Source organism: Tupaia chinensis, unplaced genomic scaffold (assembly GCF_000334495.1).
Source record: "Tupaia chinensis unplaced genomic scaffold, TupChi_1.0 Scaffold000477_2, whole genome shotgun sequence".
In the NCBI taxonomy this organism is placed as follows: Eukaryota; Metazoa; Chordata; class Mammalia; order Scandentia; family Tupaiidae; genus Tupaia; species Tupaia belangeri.
This window is the reverse complement of record NW_006159987.1, coordinates 491,939-513,513: the sequence shown is the minus strand read 5'-3', so window position 1 is coordinate 513,513 and position 21,575 is coordinate 491,939. Positions and strand designations below refer to the sequence as shown.

Sequence of the window (21,575 nt, the reverse complement as noted above, 5' to 3'; positions counted from 1 at the left end):
GGAGTGTGGCGGGATAAGAGGAGGAGACAGGGTTTTGTGGGAGGAAGAACCTTTAAGTGGGGGATCCCTGTGAAAGGACAAAGACATCAATAGTACAGATCCTGCTGGCTGGAATGTACTTGAGTAGGATCCTGAGATGAGAGCAGGTCAGTGGGAAACACGAAGGTAGAGTAGGAGTGAGGAATCTTGCTTCTTGCTTAAAGCAAGAAAACAGGATAGTTGGAGAAAGCTGAGTTACCACCACCCACTGCAGCCTTCCCTATTTTGGAGGAAGGAGAAGACCAAAGGAGGTAGTTAGAGGTCTCTATGTAAATAAATAGAGGATTCAAAATTGTTTGATTACAAAAAAGTAATTTCTAGAATTTTTTTTTTTTTTTTTTTTTTTTTTTTGTTTTTTTTTTTATGGTTGTGGTGTCTCCCCAGTCCAGAGACAGAAAGCGGGAAATCACCCCTCAGAGGGGAGATGGCCATGCTGCAATCCCTTATCCTCCATTCTCCTCTCTAGATTTTGGGCACACTTGTACACGTGCCTGGCATCAGCTTTAAGCGTTGGGTCCAGGACTCAAACCACAGTCAACTACATGGGAGTCCAGCAACATAACCATTATGCCATCTGCTGGTCCCAATTGCTTTACTTTTTTTTAAAAAAAATTATTATTTTATTTAACTTTACTTATTTATTTATTTTAATTTGACCAGAGAGGAACAGAGCAAGCAAAAGATAGAGAAAGTGAGAAAGCAGGTTGCCAGGTCTAGGACTCAACCATGATCAGCCATGTGGGAATCCAGAGCCCTTAATCACCATGCCATCTGCTGGCCCCTGCTGGTCCCAATTTCTAGAATTTTTACAAATAAAGACTTTTGTGCCGGTAGGTGGCGTGGCTGTTAAGGGCACTGGACTCCCACATGGCTGGTCTTGGTTTCAAGACCCTGACTTGGGGCTTGCTTTCTCACCTTCCCTCTCTCTGTCTTTCTCTCTTACTCCATCCCTCCCTGGTGAAGCTAAAATAAATAAATAAATAAAGTTAAATGAAATAATTCTTTTAAAAAATTTAAAAATTAAAGTATTAAAAACTAAAGGTTTTTGTCATTAGTTCTATGGCTGATACAATTTAAAAGCCTGCCAATTTTTTAAAAGAATTATTTTATATAACTTTATTAATTAATTAATTTATTCATTTGTTTATTTCAATTAGACCAGAGAGGGCCAGTAAGAGGGAGGAAGGAAGAGAAAGAGAAAGATATTGAAAGTGAGAGAGCAAGCCACCAGATCCAGGACTCAAACCATGGACAACCATGTGGGAATCCAGCGCCCTTAACCTCCATGCCACCTGCCGCCCCTAAAGCCCTCCAATCTTAAATTACTCTTATTTTAAAAATGATCACTAAAATTAAGCTGTTGTTTTTGTAAACTTTTAAAAGTGATTTGTGTATATAAAAAACATGTATATTGTAATTTATGTCTTAAAGTTTATTGGAACAGAAAGAAATGGATTTATCTTCAGTTCACGTTGAAGAAGTACAAAATGTCCTTAACGCTATGCAGAAGATCTTAGAATGTCCAATCTGGTAAGTCAGTAGAAGAGTTTATTTGGGATTTTTATATGATTCTCTCCCACACACATGAATAGAAATAAAGAAAAAGTACTCTTTTTCCTCCATTCTCAAATCCTTTCTTTTTTTAAAGTTATCTACTAAATTTTATTTATTCATTCATTCATTTTTAATTTGACAGAGAGAGACACAGAGAGAGAGAGAAAAAGAGGGGAAATGAGAAAGCAAGCCACCAAGTACAGGACTTGAACCGTGGTCAGCCATGTAGGAGTGTCCAGCACCTTAACCACTATGCCCCCTGCTGGTCCCCCAGATCCTTTCAGTACACACAGACCTTTCCCAGTCCATCATAGTCTGTCTTGGTTGGTTTTGCAATTGGGTTTGATTTAGTGGCACTTGGGCTTTTCTTTTCTTTCTTTCTTTTTTCTTGTCTTGTCTTTTTTTTAAAAATTTACCAGAGGGCATATGTGGCTCCAAAAAGCACAGAGGGAGAGGGAAAGTGAGAAAGCACCAACCATAGGGGATGGTCATGTCACAATCCCTTCTCCATTTCTCTCTCCTTTTGGGATTTTGTGATTGAACACACACGTGCCTGGGGTGTTTTTCAAGCTGCCAGGTCTGGGATTTATTCTATGTCCTGGACATGTGTGATCAAGTGACCTTAACTATGCCACTTGCTGGCCCTGCACTTGGTCTTTTCTAACAACTCTAAAATTGACTTGATCACTAGGATTGGATATCATTAATAATGCAAAATAAAATCACAAATGATTGGTGTCTATAAGATAGGTCTTTGGGAGACCCCCTTCTCTGAAACTTCCTGTGCATTTAAATAAGAATACTGTAAATCCTCAAGCTCTTTAGCAAGTTTGATTCTGAATGACCCTTTGTTTTTTATCTGTTAAATAAAGAGGGAACTGGAGCTGTCAAGTTTTTTTTTTTTAATTGATGAATAATTTACATACAGTGAATTGCAGACACCTTAAATGTTTTTTTTTTTAATTTATTTATTCATTCATTGTATTTTAATTTGATCAGAGAGACAGAGAGAGAGAGAGGGGGAAAGCGAGAAGGAAAGGGAGAAAGCAAGCTGCCAGGCCCAGGACTTGAACCGTGGTCAGCCATGTGGGAGTGTCCAGCACCTTAACCACCATGCCACTGCTGACCCCAAGACCTTAAGTATTCAAGTCCATGAGTTTTGACAAATGTTTTTGCCTTGTGACTCCATCTCCAATCAAGATCTAGAACATTTCCATCACTCCAGAGAGTTCACTTGTGTGTTGGTTCTTAACTGGCAGACTTTCCAGGACTGAGTCTCATAAACAGAACTGTATTTTAGTGTAATTATTTTTTTGTGTAATTTTGTATTTATTATTTTCAGCATTTAAAAATACTACTCTAGGATTCAGCAGATGGCATAAGGGTTATGTTGCTGAACTCCCACATAGTCGACCCTGGTTCCAGTCCTGGACCTAAGGGCTTAAAACTCATGCCTGGTGCGTGTGTGTGCATGCCCTAAATTCCAAGAGGAGAATGGTGGAGAAGGGATTGCAGTGTGGCAATCCCCCGGGGGGTGATTTCTTGCTTTCTGTCTCTGTCTGTCTCTCTTTCTCTGGCAAGCGTATGCACTCTGTAGCAAAAATCTCTAAAAAAATATATATATATATTACTCTGGGGCCAAAAGGTGACATGGTGACTAAGGTGCTGGACTCCCATATGTCTGACCACAGTTCAAATCCCAGACTTAGTGGCTTGAAAAATCTTGATAGGTGTGAGTGCATATGTGCCCAAAATCCCAAGAGGGGAATGGAAAAGAGATTGTGGCATGGCTATTCTTCCCTGGCAGGTGAAGGAGATTTCTCACTTTCCCTCTCTCTGTCATTCTCCAGCAAGTGCAAGCACCAATGTCCTATGGGGGAAAAAAAAAAAATTTTAAATTGAACTGGCATGGTAGTTAAGGCACTGTATTCCCACATAGCTGACTGGCTCAAGTCTTCAACTTAGCAGCTTGTTTTCTCATTTTCACTTTCTCTCTGTCTCTGGTCTAATTAAAAAGATGATAGGGCGGGACCAGCAGTTAGCGTAATGGCTATGTTGCTGGACTCCTATGTAGTCGACCGCAGAACAAGTAATGGACCCGGTGGCTTAAACTCACGCCAGGCGCGTGTGCATGCGTGCCCAAAATCCTGAGAGGAAAATGGAGGAGAAGGGATTGCGGCATGGCCATCCCCCCTAGGGGGTGATTTCTCGCTTTCTTTCTCTCTGTCTCTCTCTGTCTTTCTGACGAGCTCACACGCCCTATAGTGAAAAACCTCTACAAAAAAAAAAAAAAGTTATGATAGGGGGACCAGCAGATGGTATGGTGGTTAAGGAACTGGACACTCTCACGTGGGTGACTGCAGTTCGAGTCCTGGACCTGGTGGCTTTCTTTCTCACTTTCCCTCTCTCTCTGTCTGTGTCTCTCTCTGGTCTAATTTTTTAAAAAATTAAATAAATCTTTAAAAATTAATTTTTAAAAAGAATTAATTTTTAAAATTTATTGGTTTTTTTTTTTTTTTTTTTTGATTTGACTAGAGAGAGACAGAGAGAGAGAGGGAGGGAAAGTCAGGAAGTAAGCCACCAGGTTCAGGACTCAAGTCACAGTCGGCAATGTGGGAGTGTCCAGCACGTTAATCAACACTCTACTTGCTGACACCTAAAAGATTATTTGTTAGGGGCAATCAGCAGTTAGCATAATGGCTATGTCGCTGGACTCCCACATAGTCGACCGCGGTTCACGTCCTGGATCCGGTGACTTAAAACTCACACCGGGCGCGTGTGCGTGTGTGCCCAAGATCCCGAGAGGAGAATGGAGGAGAAGGGATTGCGGCGTGACCATCCCCCCTGGGGGGTGATTTCTCGCTTTCTGTCTCTCTGTCTCTCTCTGTCTGTCTGGCGAGCGCACGTGCCCTATAGCAAAAACCTCTCCAAAAAAAAAAAAAAATTATTTGTTAGGGACCAGCAGTTAGCGTAATGGCTATGTCGCTGGACTCCCATGTAGTCGACCGTGGTTTGCTTCCTGGACCTGGTGGCTTAAAACTCACGCTGGACGTGTGTGTGTGCGCGTGCCCAAGATCCCGAGAGGAGAATGGAGGAGAAGGGATTGTGGCATGGTCATCCCCCTAGGGGGTGATTTCTCGCTTTCTGTCTCTCTGTCTCTCTTTATCTGTATGGTGAGTGTACGCACCCTATAACAAAAACCTCTAAAAACCATTATTTGTTGAAAAAAATTTTATAATAATATGGGCCACCAGGACCAGCAGTTGGTGTAATAATGGCTGTCACTAGACTCCACGTAGTTTACTGCAGTTCGAGTCCTGGACCCAGTGGCTTAAACTCATGCTGGACACATGTGCGTGTGTTCCCAAGATCACGGGAGGAGAAGTGATTGTGGTGTAGCCATCCCCCCTGGGGGGTGGTTTCTTGCTTTTTGTCTCTCTGGTGAGCACACCCGCCCTATAGCAAAAACCTCTCCAAAAAAAAAGAAAAAAGAAAATATGGGCCAGCAGATGGCGTAGTGGTTACTTTGCTGGACTCCCACATGGCCGATTGCAACTCAAGTCCCAGACCTGGTGGTTTGATACTCACACCAGGTGCATGTGCGTGTGTGTGTTTCCAAGATCCCAGGAGGAGAATGGAGGAGAAGGGATTGTGGTGTGGCTTTCTCACACTTTCTCACTGTCTCTATCTCTCTCTCTCTCCTCCTCTCTGTCTCCCCTTCCCCCATCCTCCCCCTGTGAGCACATGCACCCTAAGGCCAGAACCTCTCAAGAAAAAAAGAAAGTTAATAATAAATAAAATTAAGTAAATAATTCTTTATTTTTTAAGAATTATTTTTATTTAACTTCATTTATTTGTTCATCCATTTTAATTTGACCAGAGAGGGACAGATTGAGAGAGGGAAAGTGAGAAAACAAGCTGCCAGGTCTGGTTTGGCCATGTGGGAGTCCAGCACCTTTAACCACCATGCCACCTGTTGGCCCCATAAATAATTATTAAAAACAAACAAACAAACAAATAAAACCTTAAACAAACCAAAAAACCAGTACTCTGATGGGGCCAGGCAGTGGTGTGATGCTTCAGATGACTGGATCCCACATGACTGATTATGTGGTTCAAGTCCCAGACATGGAGGCTTGAAAAACTCGGTACATGTGTGTCCAAATCCAGAGAGGAGATTGGATTACAGTGTGACCATCCTCCCTGGGGGGTGATTTCTCACATTCCCTCTTTCTCTCTCTATCTCTCTCCGGCAAAGTGTTGTATTCTATACAAAAAAAAAAAAAAACTAAAAAAAGGAAAAACCACAGATTTATTTATGATAATTATGAAGAATGATCAAAAACATCTTCAATAATGTAGTTTTTGGTTTCCTTTATTTTACATTTCCATGGGACTGAGCTTGAATTCCAATTATGGTTAGCCATGTGGGCATTTGGCACCATAACTATGACACTACCTGCTGCTATGTCTGGGTCTCAAACTGAACACTGACCATATGGGATCTAGCTGCCTTAACCACCATGCCGCTGGCTGGCCCTGTTGAAGTTTATTTCTTCAGTCCCCTGGCCGCTTACCTGAAACACACTGGGAATGTGGATGTGCATGAGTGCCCAAGATTCCCCAGCCTGAAGGACTGGAAGAAGGGGATTACAACATGACCAGACCCTGTGGAGAGTGTCATGTGTGTGTGTCACTCTTCTTCCTCTCTTTACTTACTTGCGTGTGTTTGCATTTGTGTGCGCTCACACGCTCACTCCTACGTGAATAAAGAAAAAATTATTTTAAAAGAATTATTTAATTTTACATATTCTTTTTTACACACCAGAGAGAAACAGAGAGTGTGTGAGGGAAAGTAAGAAAACAAACTGCCAGGCCTGGGACCTGATCCATTGATGGCCACTTGGGAGTCCAGTGCCCCAACCACCATGCTACCTGCTGGTCCTGGAGAACAATTTTTTAAATATTTTTAACTTTAGAAGACTGCTAAAATGTCTACCCTGGTGGGTTGTTTTTCAAAACTAACCTACCTTCTTTTGCAGTCACTTATCCATATTGGAAGCTCAGAGTGCGAATATGCAATAGTCATAACCTACACACTGTTTGAAAAGTGTTTGAAATATTTGAATCATTTTCGTAGTAAACATTTACTCGTCAGGACCTAGAATAGGAACATTTTGACTTTTTATTTCCTTTTTTACTTCTCTTCCCTTTTTAAGCTCTTCCTTCAACAGTCATTACCTTTTTACATATTGGAGTTTTCATCTGTTCAGAGTTTGTGTTTACAGTGTGTTTGTATAGTTTGGATTATAATTACCATACTGAAATATAATTATTTCAGATTTGAGTCAGTGGTGAGAATGAAAGCCATCTGGTATCATAACCAAATCCAATTTCTCTTACTGAGAATTTCTTTGATATTTAGCTTATCTCAGAAGCAGTGATTTAGTAACAAATCAGAATTCTCTTTGTCAGGACTTCTGTTTGTTTCGAGACAGATTTTCTGCTAAAGGGCACATGATCTCACTGGAGAGACAGAGAGACAGAAAGCAAGAAATCACCACCCAGGGGGATGGCCACGCTCCAATCCCTTCTGCTCTCGGGATTTTGGGCGTGCAAGCACACATGCCTGGCATGAGTTTCAGGCTGCCAGGCCCGGGACTTGAGCTGCAAACGGTCACATGGGAGTCCAGCACCTCAACCACTATGCCACTATGCCACCTGCTGGCCCCAGACTTTTTAAAGTCACATTTGGTCCTGTCTTAATACTAACATTGGGGCCAGGAAGTAGAGTGGGGTTAAGGCTCAGGATCCCACATGGCCAGTTCTGTGGTTCAAGTCCTGGACCTGGTGGCTTGAAAATGATGCCAGGCACATGTGTGTACATGTCCTAAATCTGGAGAGGAGACTGGAGAAGTGATTTCGGTGTGGACATAACTCCTGAGGGTATTTCTCACTTTCCCTCTATCTCTTTCTGGTGAGCATACATATCCTATAGAGGGGCCAGCAGATGTAATGGTTATTTCACTGGACTCCCACATAGTCGACCACAGTTTGAGTCTCATATCCATCAGCTTAAAACTCACACGAGGCGGGGAACCAGCAGTTAGTGTAATGGCTATGTCGCTGGACTCCCATGTAGTCGACCGCAGTTTGCGTCCCGGACCCGGTGGCTTAAAACTCACACTGGGCACGTGTGCGTGCGTGCCCATGATCCCAAGAGGAGAATGGAGGAGAAGGGATTGAGGCGTGACCATCCCCTCTGGGGGGTGATTTCTCGCTTTCTGTCTCTATGTCTCTCTCTGTCTGGTGAGCGCACGCGCCCTATAGCGAAAACCTCTCCAAAAAAAAAAAAAAAATCTCACGAGGCGCATGTGCATGCATACCCAAGGTCCAGGGGAGAATGGAGAAGGGGTTGCAGCATGGCTATCCTCCCTGGTGGGTAATTTCTCACTTTCTCTCTCCGTTTCTGTCTTTTGGGTGAGTCTACACATCCTATACCAAAATCCCCCCCCAAATTTTTTTTAAATCCTTAAACAAAGATAACAATAATACTAATGTTGATACAAGTCATGTCGGGTTGTGAAGCATTTACCAGGTGACATTTAATTTTATTTTAAGTAGCCTGAGTAGACTGGCAAGGTGTATTACAGAGAAGGAAACTGAGGTTCAGGTAGAGTACTTGGCCACAAGTTGCTCTGCTAATAAAAAAAAAGAGAGAGAGAGAACTGGTAGTCAAACCCCAGCCTCTAACTTAGTCCAATGTTTTTCTTTTCATTGCTGCATCAGAAACCCCATGATTACAAGAGGTGTATTACCAAGTCCTTCATAACAATTCTATTGTCCCCTAAGCTTTTCCGTAATCTTTTCTTTTCTTTTGTAGAAAGGTTTTTTGCCACAGGGCCTGTAAGCTCGCCAGAGAGACAGAAAGCGAGAAATCACCCCCCAGGGGGGATGGTCATGCCACAATTCCTTCTCCTTCATTCTCTCGGATTTTGCGCACACAGGCACATGCACCTGGCATGAGTTTTAAGCCGCCCAGTCCAGGACTCAAACTGCGGTTAACTAGCGATGCAACCATTACACCATCTGCTGGCCCCATGATCCTTTTCTTAAAAATTAAACATTTAATGAAAAAAACTGGGACCAGCAGTTGGCGTAATGGCTATGTTGCTAGACTCCCACATAGTCAACCGTGGATCGAGTCCCAGACCTGGTGGCTTAAACTCATGCCGGGTGTGTGTGCATGCATGCCCAAGATCCCAGGAGAAGGGATTGTGGTGCGGCCATCCTCCCTGGGGAGTGATTTCTCGCTTTCTGTCTCTCTGTCGCTCTCTGTCTTTCTGGCGAGTGCATGCACCCAATAGCAAAAAACTCTCCAAAATAAAAGAAAAGAACCACATTCCTGTCACACTATAGCTTGCCTGTTCTCTGATCTCCTGCCTAAACTTTACCAAGAAATCAGTTTCTAAAGCTCTTGTTCAGAATAGAGCTATAGATAAAATAGCGTATAAGTTCTTACCTGTTCAGGATCCTAGCTATATCTCTGCTGTCTTTTCCTATTGCATCCCACACTTAAACATCCCATCATAGAACCCTGCCCTACCTGCTGTGTTGCATAAACACCAAGAACAGTCCTCAGGGTTTGTCTTCTATACTCACTCATGGCTGGGATGTTCTTTCCCCTAATGGCTACACAGCTTTATTTGTCTTTATTTGGCTTTCCTCCAAGTCACCTCAGTATGGCCTTTCTTGACCACCCTATGTAAACATACATATAAATATCCCTTCAACACACACATTATGCTTCCTCTTCCCCTTATCAACATTTAACCTGATATACTCCCCTTTTTTTTAGAATTAATGTTTTTTTAAAGAACCATTCTATTTAACATTTATTTATTTATTTATTTTAATTTGACCAGAGAAGGACAGATTGAGTGAGAGAGAGATGGAGAGGGAAAGCAAGAAAGCAAGCCTCCAAGTCTGGGACTTGAACCATGGTCAGCCATGTGGGAGTCCAGCGCCCTTAACCACCATGCCACCAGCTGGCCCCTTTTATTTTTTTAATTTTAATTTTCTTTTTAGAGATTTTTGCTATAGGGTGCATTCGCTGGAGAGACAGAAAGCAAAAAATCACCCCTTGGGATGGCCATGCCACAATCTCTTCATTCTTCTCTCGGGATCTTGGGTTCACATGCACATGTGCCCAGTGTGAGTTTTAAGCCACCAAGTCCAGGACTCAAACCGCAGTCAACTATGTGGGGAGTCCAGCGACGTAACAATTACGCCATCTGCTGGTCCCAGTTTTTTGTAATGGATTTTTAAAATTTTTATTTTTAGAGATTTTTGCTATAGGGCCCATGCATTCATTGGACAGACAGAGACCAAAAGTGAGAAATCACCCCCTAGGGGTATGACCACACTGCAATCCTTTCTCCTTTCTTCCCTTGGGATCTTGGACACACATGCACGTGTACCTGGCATGAGTTTTAAGCCACCAGATCTGGGATCTCGAACTACAGTCAACTATGTCAAAGTCCAGTGATGTAACCATTATATCATCTGCTGGCCCCTGGCCCTAATTTTTCAAATTTGCTATAGTGCACATGTACTCACCAGAAAGAGACTGAGAGAGTGAGTGACTGAGTGAGAAAGCAAGCAAGCCACCAGGTCTGGACTCAAACCATAGTCCGCCATGTGGGAGTAAAGAGCCCTAACCACTATACCACCTGCTGGACCTGGCACTATGTACTTTTAAAAATTCATTTAATTTTACTTACTATTATTTTAAAATTTGCTATGGGGCATGTGTACGCACCAGAGAGAGAGAGAAAATGAGAAAACAAACCTCCAGGTACCAGACTCAGACCATGGTAGGCCTTGTGGGAGTTCAGCGCCTCAGCCACCACGCCACCTGTTGGCCCTGCTACTGTGTAATTTTATTATATCACTTCCAAAGAGTCTTGTTTAGTTTGTGATAATTTGTAAAAACACTGGTTAAGGCGCAGGACACTCCCACATGGCTGACTACAGTTCAAGTCTTGGACCCTGTGGCTTGCTTTCTCACTTTCTCTCTCTCCCCCTCTCTCTGTCCCTCTCTGGTCAAATTAAAATAAATGTATCAATCCATAAAATTAAAATAAATAATTCTTTTTTTTTTTTTTTTTTTTGCTATAGGGTGCATGCGCTCGCCAGAAAGATAGAGACAGACAGAAAGCAAGAAATCACCCCCCCAGAGGGGATGGCCACACCACAATCCCTTCTCCATTCTCTCGGGATTTGGTCACACATGCAAATGCGCCCAGTATGAGTTTAAGCTGCTGGGTCCAGGACTTGAACCGCGGTCGACTACATGGGAGTCTAGCGACACAGCCATTATGCTAACTGCTGGCCCCCAATAAATAATTCTTTTAAAAAAGTATGCAGTGCTTGGGACCAGCAGTTAGCATAATGGCTATGTCGCTGGACTTCCACGTGGTCGACTACGGTTCGCCTCCCGGCCCCAGTGGCTTAAACTCACGCTGGGCACATGTGCGTGTGTGCCCAAGATCCCGAGAGGAGAATGGAGGAGAAGGGATTGTGGTGTGGCCATCCCCCCTTGGGGGTGATTTCTCGCTTTCTGTCTGTCTGCCTCTCTCTGTCTGTCTGGCGAGCGCACGCACCTTATAGCAAAAACCTCTCCAAAAAAAGAAAAAAAAAAAGTAAGCAGTGCCATATGTAAAAGGTTTTTGCACAAAAATTGCATGTGGGGTCAGCAGGTGGCATGGTGGTTAAGATACTGGACTCCCACATGGCTGACCGTGATTCAAGTGCTGGACCTGGTGGTTTGCTTCCTCACTTTCCCTCTCTTGTTCTCTCTGTCTCTCTCTGTTGAGTGCACATGTTCTTTAGCAAATTTAAAAATAATAATAGTTAGAATAAAATTATATGTTTTCTCATTAGAATTATTTTATTTAACTTTATTTATTTATTTATTTGGTTATTTTAATTTGACCAGAAAGGGACAAAGTGGTGGTGGTGAGGGGAGGAAGAAAGCAAGCTGCCAGGTCTGGGACTTGAACCTTAGTTGGCCATGTAGAAGTCTAGTGCCCTTAGCTACCATGCCACCTGCCAGCCCCAAAGTTAGATTAAATTTTTTTTAAAAATTGAATGTGAATTTGAACCTTTATTACAGAAAGTAAAGCACTTAGGAAGCATGTTAAATCACACCATGAAGTTATAATCAGCAAAATCCAGAATGTGGGAAGTTATACCTATCGAATGTCCTAGATTCTTTTTTTTTTTTTTAAGAATTATCTATTTATTTAATTCCATTTGTTATTATTTTTTAATTTTATCAGAGAGAGGCAGAGAGAGAGAGAGGAGAAAGGGAAAGCGAGAAATCAGGCTGCCAGGTCCAGGACTCAAATCTGGGTTGGCTATGTGGGAATCCAGTGCCCCTAGCCACCATGCCACCTGCTGGCCCCAAATGACCTAGTTTTTAAATGAATGACAAAGGGGAAAAGGAGAAGAAATTTATAGATTAAAAGAATCTCTCTTTTTTTTTTTTTTTGGAGAGGTTTTCGCACTCACCAGAAAGACAGAGAGAGACAGAAAGTGAGAAATCACCCCCCAGGGGAGATGGCCATGCCACAATCCCTTCTCCATTCTCCTTTCGGGATCTTGGGCACGCATGCACATGCACCCAGTGTGAGTTTAAGCCACCGGATCCAGGACTTGAACCACCGTCGACTACATGGAAGTTCAGTGACATAGCCATTACGCTACCTGCTGGTCCCAGATTAAACGAATATTGAGGACAGCTTGTGGACTGGTTTATAAAAGGAGCTGGATCCCACATGGCTGACCTTACCGTGGCCAGCAGCTTGAAAAACATGCCAGTGCACATGTGTGCATGCCCATATCCTACCAGAATGGAGAATGGAGAAGGGATTGCAATATAATCATTTGCCCTTTCTCTCTATTACTCTTTGGCAAGCACACATGCCCTCTGGTAAATAATTTTTTTAAAAACCTATATATTTTTAAGTTTATTTATGTCTTTCATAAGTGAGAGAGACAGAGATAGCACCCCCAAAGAGGTCTCAACACCATGATCTACTTCAACCAGTCCCATATCATAGGCACATACAAGTCTAGCATACTCAAGTCTTCATACATGAGCCAGAACACTCCCAAACAAGTTAGCCTCCCAGAGCATCATGACCTACTAGTGTACCACTGTTTATCCACTGATAGAGTTTCTTTTCTTTCTTTGGAGAGGTTTTTGCTATAGGGCACATATGCTCACCAGAATGACATAGAGAGACCGAAAGCAAGAAATCACCCTCAGGGGGATGGCAGCACCGCAATCCCTTTTCCCTCCATAATCCTTTGGGATCTTGGTCACGCAAGCACACACACCAGGTCCAGGACTCAAACCATGGTTGACTACATGGGAGTCCAGCACTGTATCCATTATGCCATCTGCTGATCACGTGATAGAGTATTTTTTATAGCAGCATTTTGACTAACAGTGAGGTCAGACATGGAATTTTCCACTTACGGTATCATGTTGGCAATGGAAAGGTTTTGAATTTTAGAGCTTTCTGGATTAGGGTTGTTCAACCTATTTTTTAAAATAAATTATTGAGTATCATTTTTCCCCCTACCCTTCTAGTCTGGAGCTGATCAAGGAACCTGTTTCTACAAAGTGTGACCACATATTTTGCAAGTAAGTTTGAATGTTTTATATGACTCAATTATTATCTTTTGTGTCTGTCCTTTATAATGCAGGGAATAGATAACGTTATAGAAAAAAATAGCTTTGGACTAGCAGGTGGTGTGTTGATTGAGACTCTAGACTCCCATGTTCTGGCTGACTATGGTTCGAGTCCTGGATCTGGCGGCTTACTTTCACTTTCTGTATCTTTCTGTGTCTCTCTCTCTCTGATCAAATTAAGATAATGATAATAATGGATAAAGTTAAATAATTATTTAAAAAAAATAAAATAGCTTGGGACCAGCAGTTAGAGTAATGGCTTTGTCGCTGGACTCCCACATAGTTGACTGTGGTTTGTGTCCCAGACCCGGTGGCTTAAAACTCAGGCCGGGCACGTGTGCGTGCGTGCCCAAGATCCCGAGAGGAGAATGGAGGAGAAGGGATTGCGGCGTGGCCATCCCCCCTGGCAGGTGATTTCTCACTTTCTGTCTCTCTGTCTCTCTGTTTGTTTAGCGAGTACACACGCCCTATAGCAAAAATGTCTCCCCCCCAAAAAAATAAATAAAATAAAATAGCTTTTGGGGACCAGCAGTTAGTGTAATGGCTATGTCCCTGGATGCCCATGTCGTCGACCACAGTTCAAGTCCTGGACAAGGTGGCTTAAACTCACGCTGGGCGCATGTGCATGTGTGCCCAAGATCCCGAGAGGGGAATGGAGGAGGAGGGATTGCGGCGTGGACATCCTCCCTGGGGAGTGATTTCTTGCTTCTGTCTCTCTCTCTCTCTCTCTCTGTCTTTCTGGTGAGCACATATGTCTTATAGCAAAAACCTCTCAAAAAAAAAAAAAAGCTTTTATTTATAGAAGCTTTAGCTTCAATTAAATGACAAAGAAAATTTCAACTCATTTATTCTGCTTTGGAGTTCCTACAAAGTCATTATAACTTGGTTGTAGTCATAGTTCCTGGTAAATTATTGACATATCTGGTGGGATGTAAAATAATTTGGAACAGTTTTTATTTTAAATAATTATTTGTTAAACTTTATTTATTCATTAATTTATTTTTAATTTGACAGAGAGAGAAAGCAAGTCTGGGACTCGAACCGTGGTCAGCATGTGGGAGTGTCCAGCACCTTAACCACCATGCCACCTGCTAGTCCCCTGGAACAGTCTTTTTGTTATTTGTAGAGGGGTGAAGACTACAAATAATTGTGAAATAAGCAAATTGTGTGTCAACTTTCTCAGTTTCTCCTTTCTGTTCATTTCTGGATTTTTAAGTTTCATTGTTTGCCTGCTTTGTAATCCTTGTAAGGTAGGAAAGGGTTGGGTCAGTTCTGTGATGCAGTGGTAATGCGCTGCTCAAGACGGATGGGTCTCACATAGATACCTGCTTTGGAATCTTTTGTCCCAGTTTGCCTGAAATAAAACACCCCTGGCATGGCTGCAAGTGGCCAAGATCCAACAGGCTAGAAGATTGGAGGAAGGGGATCATGTTGTGACCAGACCCAATGTGGAGGGTGCTCACTAGAGAGAGACAGAAGAGAAAAATGAAGGAATGACCATGCCACAATCCCTTCTCTTACCTTCTCCTCTCGGGATTTGGGTACATATACACATGTGTCTGGCATGATTTCTAAACTTCCAGGTCCAGGATTTGAACCACAGTTGACCACCTGCTGGCTTAATGGAGGTAGCTTTTTGACACCCTCATTCCCCAAACTATAGAGTTAGAGTCATTGTTGAGTTTAATATGGCAGTCAAAACATCTGTATAGGTGAGAATGGACCTCAAGTCTCCTGACCCTATCTACCTGTGATTATTTTTCTCTGATAATATTGTGGGATTTGCCACAGTTCTACCTGGAATTATCACTTTCACCACTTGATTACTATGTAAATTGGGACATAGCTCTACTGTAAAATGATGGTAATATTGGGTTGTCAGGAAAGTGATGATGCATTTTTGCATAGAAAAGCATAGAAAAATACTCCATGACTTTCTCAATGACCTAATACTTTGGGATTGTGGTGTAGCTGAAGCGAAGACAATACATATTAAAGGAACTGGTCAATAAAAAGTACTAAGTTCCCCAAGATTTTTCAGCTCCTTAATCTCTTCTTCCATAGCTCTCTTTGATGTCTGTCTTCTATTTATATCCTACCCTAGCACCTGCCTCACCAGTTTTTTGTGTTCTTTATAATGGCAGAATTATTAATTGTGGGAGTGAGTTAAGCTTTTGATTATCATCCCCACTACTGTCTCTACTACTGGTCTACAGCCAATTTTGAGTTCATTTTTGTGTGTGGTGTAAGGTCAGAATCTAGTTTCATCCTTCCACATCCAGTTATCCATAAACACTTTTTAAAAAAAATTTCCTATTTAATTGTCTTGATGTTATGTATGAATTTATTTTTAAATTTTCAATTATAGTACATTGATGTATATATGTATTGTTATGCAAATACCATATTGTCTTAATAGCTTTGTAGTTAGGTGCTGAATTTTTAAACTAGTTATAATCTCCTTTTTGGTGGTGGTGGGGGGGGGATTTTTGCTATAGGGTAAGTGTGCTCACCAGAGACAGAAAGTGAGAAATCTTCCCCCAGGGGCATGGCCATGTTGTAATCCCTGCTCCATTCTTCTCTTGGGATTTTGGGCATTCATGCATACGTGCCCAGTGTGAGGTTTGTGTTTTGTTTTGTTTTGTTTGTTTGTTTGTTTGTTTTTAACTTTATTTGTTTCTTTGTTTCTTTATTTTAATTTGACCAGAGAGGAACAGAGTGAGAGTGAGAGGGAAAGTGAGATGGCAAGCTACTAGGTCCAGGACTCCAACTATAGTTGGCCATGTGGGAGTCCAGTGCCCTTAACTACCACGCCACCTGCCAGCTCAGATGTGCCCAGTGTTAGTTTTAAGCCCCAGGGTCTAGGACTTAAACCACGATCCGACCTCATGGGAATCCAGCAATGTAACCATTGTACCATCTGCTAGTCCCTAGTTATAATCATTTTATATGAACTATTTGCTGTTTATGTCTGATTATGCAGCATGAAATAATTATGGATATATCATTAAATATGCCATGCTAACTCTTTAGTAAGTTTTATTTGATCATAACAGTAAGCCATGTGCATATAAGTTCAGTTTTCATAGATCGTTGCTTATGTAGTTTGGGTTTCTGCTTATGCAGCGTCTAAAAGTGATTAGAGAAAAACATTGGTTGTAATTCACCTGCCATTATGTCTTAAAGGGCTCTTCAGGGCAGTTGTGAGATGATCTTTTCAGGGCTATTTGCCTTTTGAGTATTCACTGTACAAAGAAAGTAACTTGAATTATTCTTTTCATTTTTTATGATTTATAGGTTTTGTATGCTGAAACTTCTCAACCAGAAGAAAGGGCCTTCACAGTGTCCTTTGTGTAAGAATGATATAACCAGAAGGTATATAATGTGGGTAATAATGGGAAGTTGGAAGCAACAACAGCAAGAAAAGGTTGAAATTCTTTAATAACATAGCTGGTGTTCCTGTAAAACCATTCATCAGTAGAAAAATGTGTAAAAGCGTGTTTAGCAGACAGAGTACATTATTTCAAGTGCTGTTTTTCTGAAAGTTTTATGAGATATCTGCCTTATACCAGTACTAGAAACTTGCTACCTTTTCTAATGCTTCTCAATAGGGCAGGAATTTGAAGTCTTACCTAAAGTAGGACTGCACCACCATTCCCTTGCTAATCTTGCTTTTATTTATCTTAATTGCATTTATTTTTACTTAATTATTTATGTACATGTGATGTATTTATACGTTACGGATCTCTCCTAACACAATATGAAGCTCTACTTGGGCAGTGACTTTTTCTCAGTAAGTACTATTTCTTCAATGTTTAGGACATAGTAAGGACTCAAGTTTTGTTTTGTTTTTGTTTTTGTTTTTTTCTTTTTAATATGACCAGAGAGACAGAGAGAAAGTGAGAAAGCAAACCACTAGATCTGGTACTCGAACCATGGTCAGTCATGTGGGAGTCCAGCATCTTAACCACCACACCACCTGCTGGCCCCTCATTTTATTTAAATTTGATCAGAGAGAGAGTGAGAAAGCAAGTCACCAGGTCTAGGACTTGAACCATGACAAGCCACGTGGGACTGTCTAGCGCCTTAAACACCATGCCACCTACTAGCCCCATAAAGTATATTTTCCTTCCACATTCCAAAATCTAAATCTCCCTTTGGATGTTATTATCTATCTTTGTTTTTAAAATGATATAATCATCATCTTACAAAAATCCCTGAAGAGCAGAACCAGTAGTGAGGAGTCCAGAAGCTTTCATCTATTAAGAATAGCAAGTTCAGACCAGCAGTTAGTGTAATGGCTATGTCGCTGGACTCCCATGTAGTTGACTGCGGTTCGTGTCCCAGACCCGGTGGATTAAAACTTACGCCGGGCACATGTGTGTGCGTGCCCATGATCCCTAGAGGAGAACGGAGGAGAAGGGATTGTGGCATGGCCATCCCCCCTGGGGGGTGATTTCTCCCTTTCTGTCTCTCTATCTCTCTCTAGTCTGTCTGACCAGCACTGCTGGTCCCTAGTTTTAGATTTTTGTTAGACTTGAATAGATAACAAAAATATTATTTAAAAAATCAAGACTGCCACCCAGCTTATGCTGATGTCAGTGATCTATCAATTATATGTAATGTCACCAAGAGCTCTGTTTTTTGAATGTAGGTTTCCTACTATTGCATCTCTTTTTTAAATAATTATTTTATTTAACTTTATTTATTATTATTATCATTATTATTTTCCAGTTTGATCAGAGAGAGACAGAGGGAGAGAGAGGAAGTGAGAAAGCAAGCCACCAGTTCCGAGACTTGAACCGTGGTCAACAATGTGGGTGGGAGTCCAGTGCCTTTAACTACCATGCCACTTGCCGGCCCCCAACTATTGCATCTTATTTTTACTTGTCTATATGCTTTTCTTTATTTTTGTGTCCTTACAAAGTTGATGACTTGCTAAGTGTGTCTCTCACACACTTTAATTTCAGAAGCCTACAAGAAAGTACAAGATTTAGTCAACTTGTTGAAGAGCTGTTGAAAATCATTCATGCTTTTGAACTTGATACAGGATTGCAGTGTAAGTATTGCATAGCCTCAGGACCCAGTACTCAAAAGGCTATTCATGAAAATTCAGGAAGTTTGCACAATTATTTTCTATGATGAGGTGATAGGACTTTTTGGTCTAGGTTAATTTTAGCTCTGTTTTTGTCATCTGTTCTTAAAATCACTCCTCCTGGCTTCACACCTTATTTTATCATTCCTAAGGTGCATATTTTTTTACATCTTAACCTCTCTGCATTGTGCATGAACAGTGTGTGATTGTTTCGTGTATTTTTTTAAATAATTATTTATTTCATTTTATTTATTCATTCATTTATTTTAATTTGACCAGAGAGAGACATGGGGGGGGGAGGGGGAGTAACAAACCAAGTCACCAGGTTCAGGACTGGAACCCTGGTCAGCTATGTGGAAGTATCCAACGCCTTAACCACCATGCCACCAGCTAGTCCCATAGTGTATTTTCTTGATGGTACTGAAAATAATGGTGCATCTTACACTGTTGGTGTCTTAGATTCAGTGAAATACAGTGTTGTTAGGCAAATTTGTTAGAATTGAAGTGGCAAAGAAGTAGTAAAAATAATTTTGATTTTTCTGTGTGTTTTCCTGGGAGTATGATTCCTAAAATTTATTAAAAAAAAAAGTTCTGGGTAACTATATTGTATTGTCTTAATAAAGAGCATACTAGGATTTCTCTTGGTGCCTTTGAATACAATTAATACATTTTTTTCTAACTACAAAAATAGCATCTCTTGTAATTCACAGTTACAACCAGTTACAGCTTTTCAAAAAAGGAAAATAACTCTCCTGAACAGCTAAAGGAGGAAGTTTCTATCGTCCAAAGCATGGGCTTCCGAAACCGTGCCAAAAGACTTCGACAGGGCGAACTTGAAGATCCTACCTTGGTAAAGTCATTTTTATTTATTCTTGACAATATCTTCTTCTTTTTTTTTTTTTTTTTTTTAAGATTTATTTATTTATTTAATTCCTTTAAAAAAAATAAATGACCAGAGAGAGAGAAAGGGAAAGTGAGAAAGCAAGCCGCCAGATCTGGGACTCGAACCATGGTCAGCCATGTTGGAATCCAGCACCTTAAATCACCGCGCCATCTGCCAGCCCTGACATCTCTTCGTTGGACATTGTGAATTAGTGAAGGAGCTAGATGTTCATGGATTTTTATAACAGTTAAGAGGGATAAGTGGTAAATTAAGTGGTTAGACAAATGTTCTAATAAATAAGAGTTAGAGAAGGTCAGGGTATCTAGTATGGTCCAGAGGGACTTTATAGATTCTTCCCTTATTTTGAAGCTTTATCTGCTCAGATGCATGTCTGAAACAGGCCTAAGATCACTGGTGTTTTTAAGCATTTGTGAATTACTTCAGTTTACAATTACTTTTAGAATTATTTTATTTTATTTATTCATTCATTTATTTTAATTTGACCAGAGAGAGCCAGAGAGAAAGTGAGAAAGCAAGCTGCCAGGTCCAGGATTTGAACCATGGTCAGCCATGTGGGAGTGTTCAGCACCTTAACCACATGCCACCTGCTGGTCCACACTTCAGTTTATAATTACTGGTGTAATTATCAAAGTAAACACAGTGAATAAAAGATATTTACTATGTGAATAAAAGATATCTTAAAAATGATAGTTCTAGGACCAGCTAGGTAGCCTGATCGTTGGGGCAGCCGATCCCACATGGTGGACTCCGCAGTTTGAGTCCCATACTCAGTAACCTGAAAAACATTGTGCACTTAAGATCCCAAAAGGAGGCTAGAAGAGAAGGGATTGCAGTGTGGACATCACCACTGGGGGGGTGATTTACTTTCCGTCTCTCTTTCTCTCTATGGTGAGCACACGTACTCTATAGCAAAGTTAAAATAATAACAATAAAGGGCCAGGAGGTGGTATAGTTGTTAAGGCGCTGGGATCCCAGGTGACTAACCATAGTTTGAGTCTTGGACCTGGTGGCTTGAAAATCATGCCAGGCATGTATGCATGTGTGCTCTCTATCCAGGAAGAGAATGGAGAAGGGATTGTGGCTTTAGCCATCTTCCTGAGGGGTGATTTCTCACTTTCACTCTCACTGTTTGTCTCTCTCCAGCGAGCACATGCACCGTATGGAAAAAAAAAACTAAAAATAAATAAATAAAATAATAATGCCAGTTCTTATTGTATTAGCATTCATTTTTCAGTAGATGTAGAAGGGCTAGAACAGAAGAAGAAAAACTTTATTCAAGTAATTTTAGGCTTATAAATATTCTTTTACTAAATATTCTTAGGAGTGCTGGGGTTTAATTATCATTTATCTATTTTTCAAATTTATTTTAAGTGCCAGCTGTATTATTAGATGTGATTGGAAATGTATATCAAATATAGGTTTCAAGATACTATTTTAGGGGCTGGCAGGTGGTGTGGTGGACTCCCACACGCACTGGACTCCCACTGGCCAACAGCGGTTTGAGTCCCAGACCTGGCGGCTTGCTTTCTCACCTCTCTCTCTCGCTCGCTCTGTTCCTCTCAGGTCAAATAAAATAAACAAACAAATAAATAAACAAAATTAAAATAAAAAGTCATTATTAAGGGGCCGACAGGTGGCATGGTGGTTAAGGGCGCTGGATTCCCACATGGCTGACTGCGGTTCGAGTCCTGGACCTGGTGGCTTGCTTTCTCACTTTTCCTCTCTCTCTCATGCTGTCCTTCTCTGGTCAAATTAAAATAAATAAATAAATAAAGTTAAATAAAATAATTCTTTAAAAAATATTTTTGGGAACCAGCAGTTAACGTAATGGCATGTCGCTGGACTCCCACGTAGTCGACCGCAGTTCGCGTCCTGAACCCGGTGGCTTAAAACTCACGCCGGGCGCGTGTGCGTGCGTGCCCAAGAACCCGAGAGGAGAATGGAGGAGAAGGGATTGCGGCGTGACCACCCCCCCCGGGGGTTGATTTCTTGCTTTCTGTCTCTATGTCTCTGTCTGTCTGGCGAGCGCACGCGCCCTGTAGCGAAAAACCTCTCAAAAAAAAATAAAGTTAGCATCTCTTTGCCTTTATGTGTACCCCATGTCTTCACCAAAAAGGCACATCAGCCCCTGTTGCTCAATCTAGGAATTGTAGAATTGTACTTGAGTCATCTGTGAGTGGGTTATCCGATCCAATCCACTATCCAACCCACATCCAACA

General features: G+C 41.4%; 1 protein-coding gene across 3 annotated transcripts in view; it reads left to right on the top strand.

Moving 5' to 3' along the window:
- Positions 1-21,575, top strand: part of BRCA1 (BRCA1 DNA repair associated) — an 84,077-nt gene that overhangs the window by 541 nt on the left and 61,961 nt on the right. For all 3 annotated transcript variants that reach the window (XM_027774796.1, XM_014590728.2, XM_006156085.3), the window contains exons 2-6: positions 1,471-1,569; positions 13,256-13,309; positions 16,655-16,732; positions 18,328-18,416; positions 19,163-19,302. In XM_027774796.1, the coding sequence (XP_027630597.1) occupies positions 1,490-1,569; positions 13,256-13,309; positions 16,655-16,732; positions 18,328-18,416; positions 19,163-19,302 (441 nt within the window). In that variant the 5' untranslated portion in view covers positions 1,471-1,489. The remainder of the gene's footprint in view (positions 1-1,470; positions 1,570-13,255; positions 13,310-16,654; positions 16,733-18,327; positions 18,417-19,162; positions 19,303-21,575) is intronic.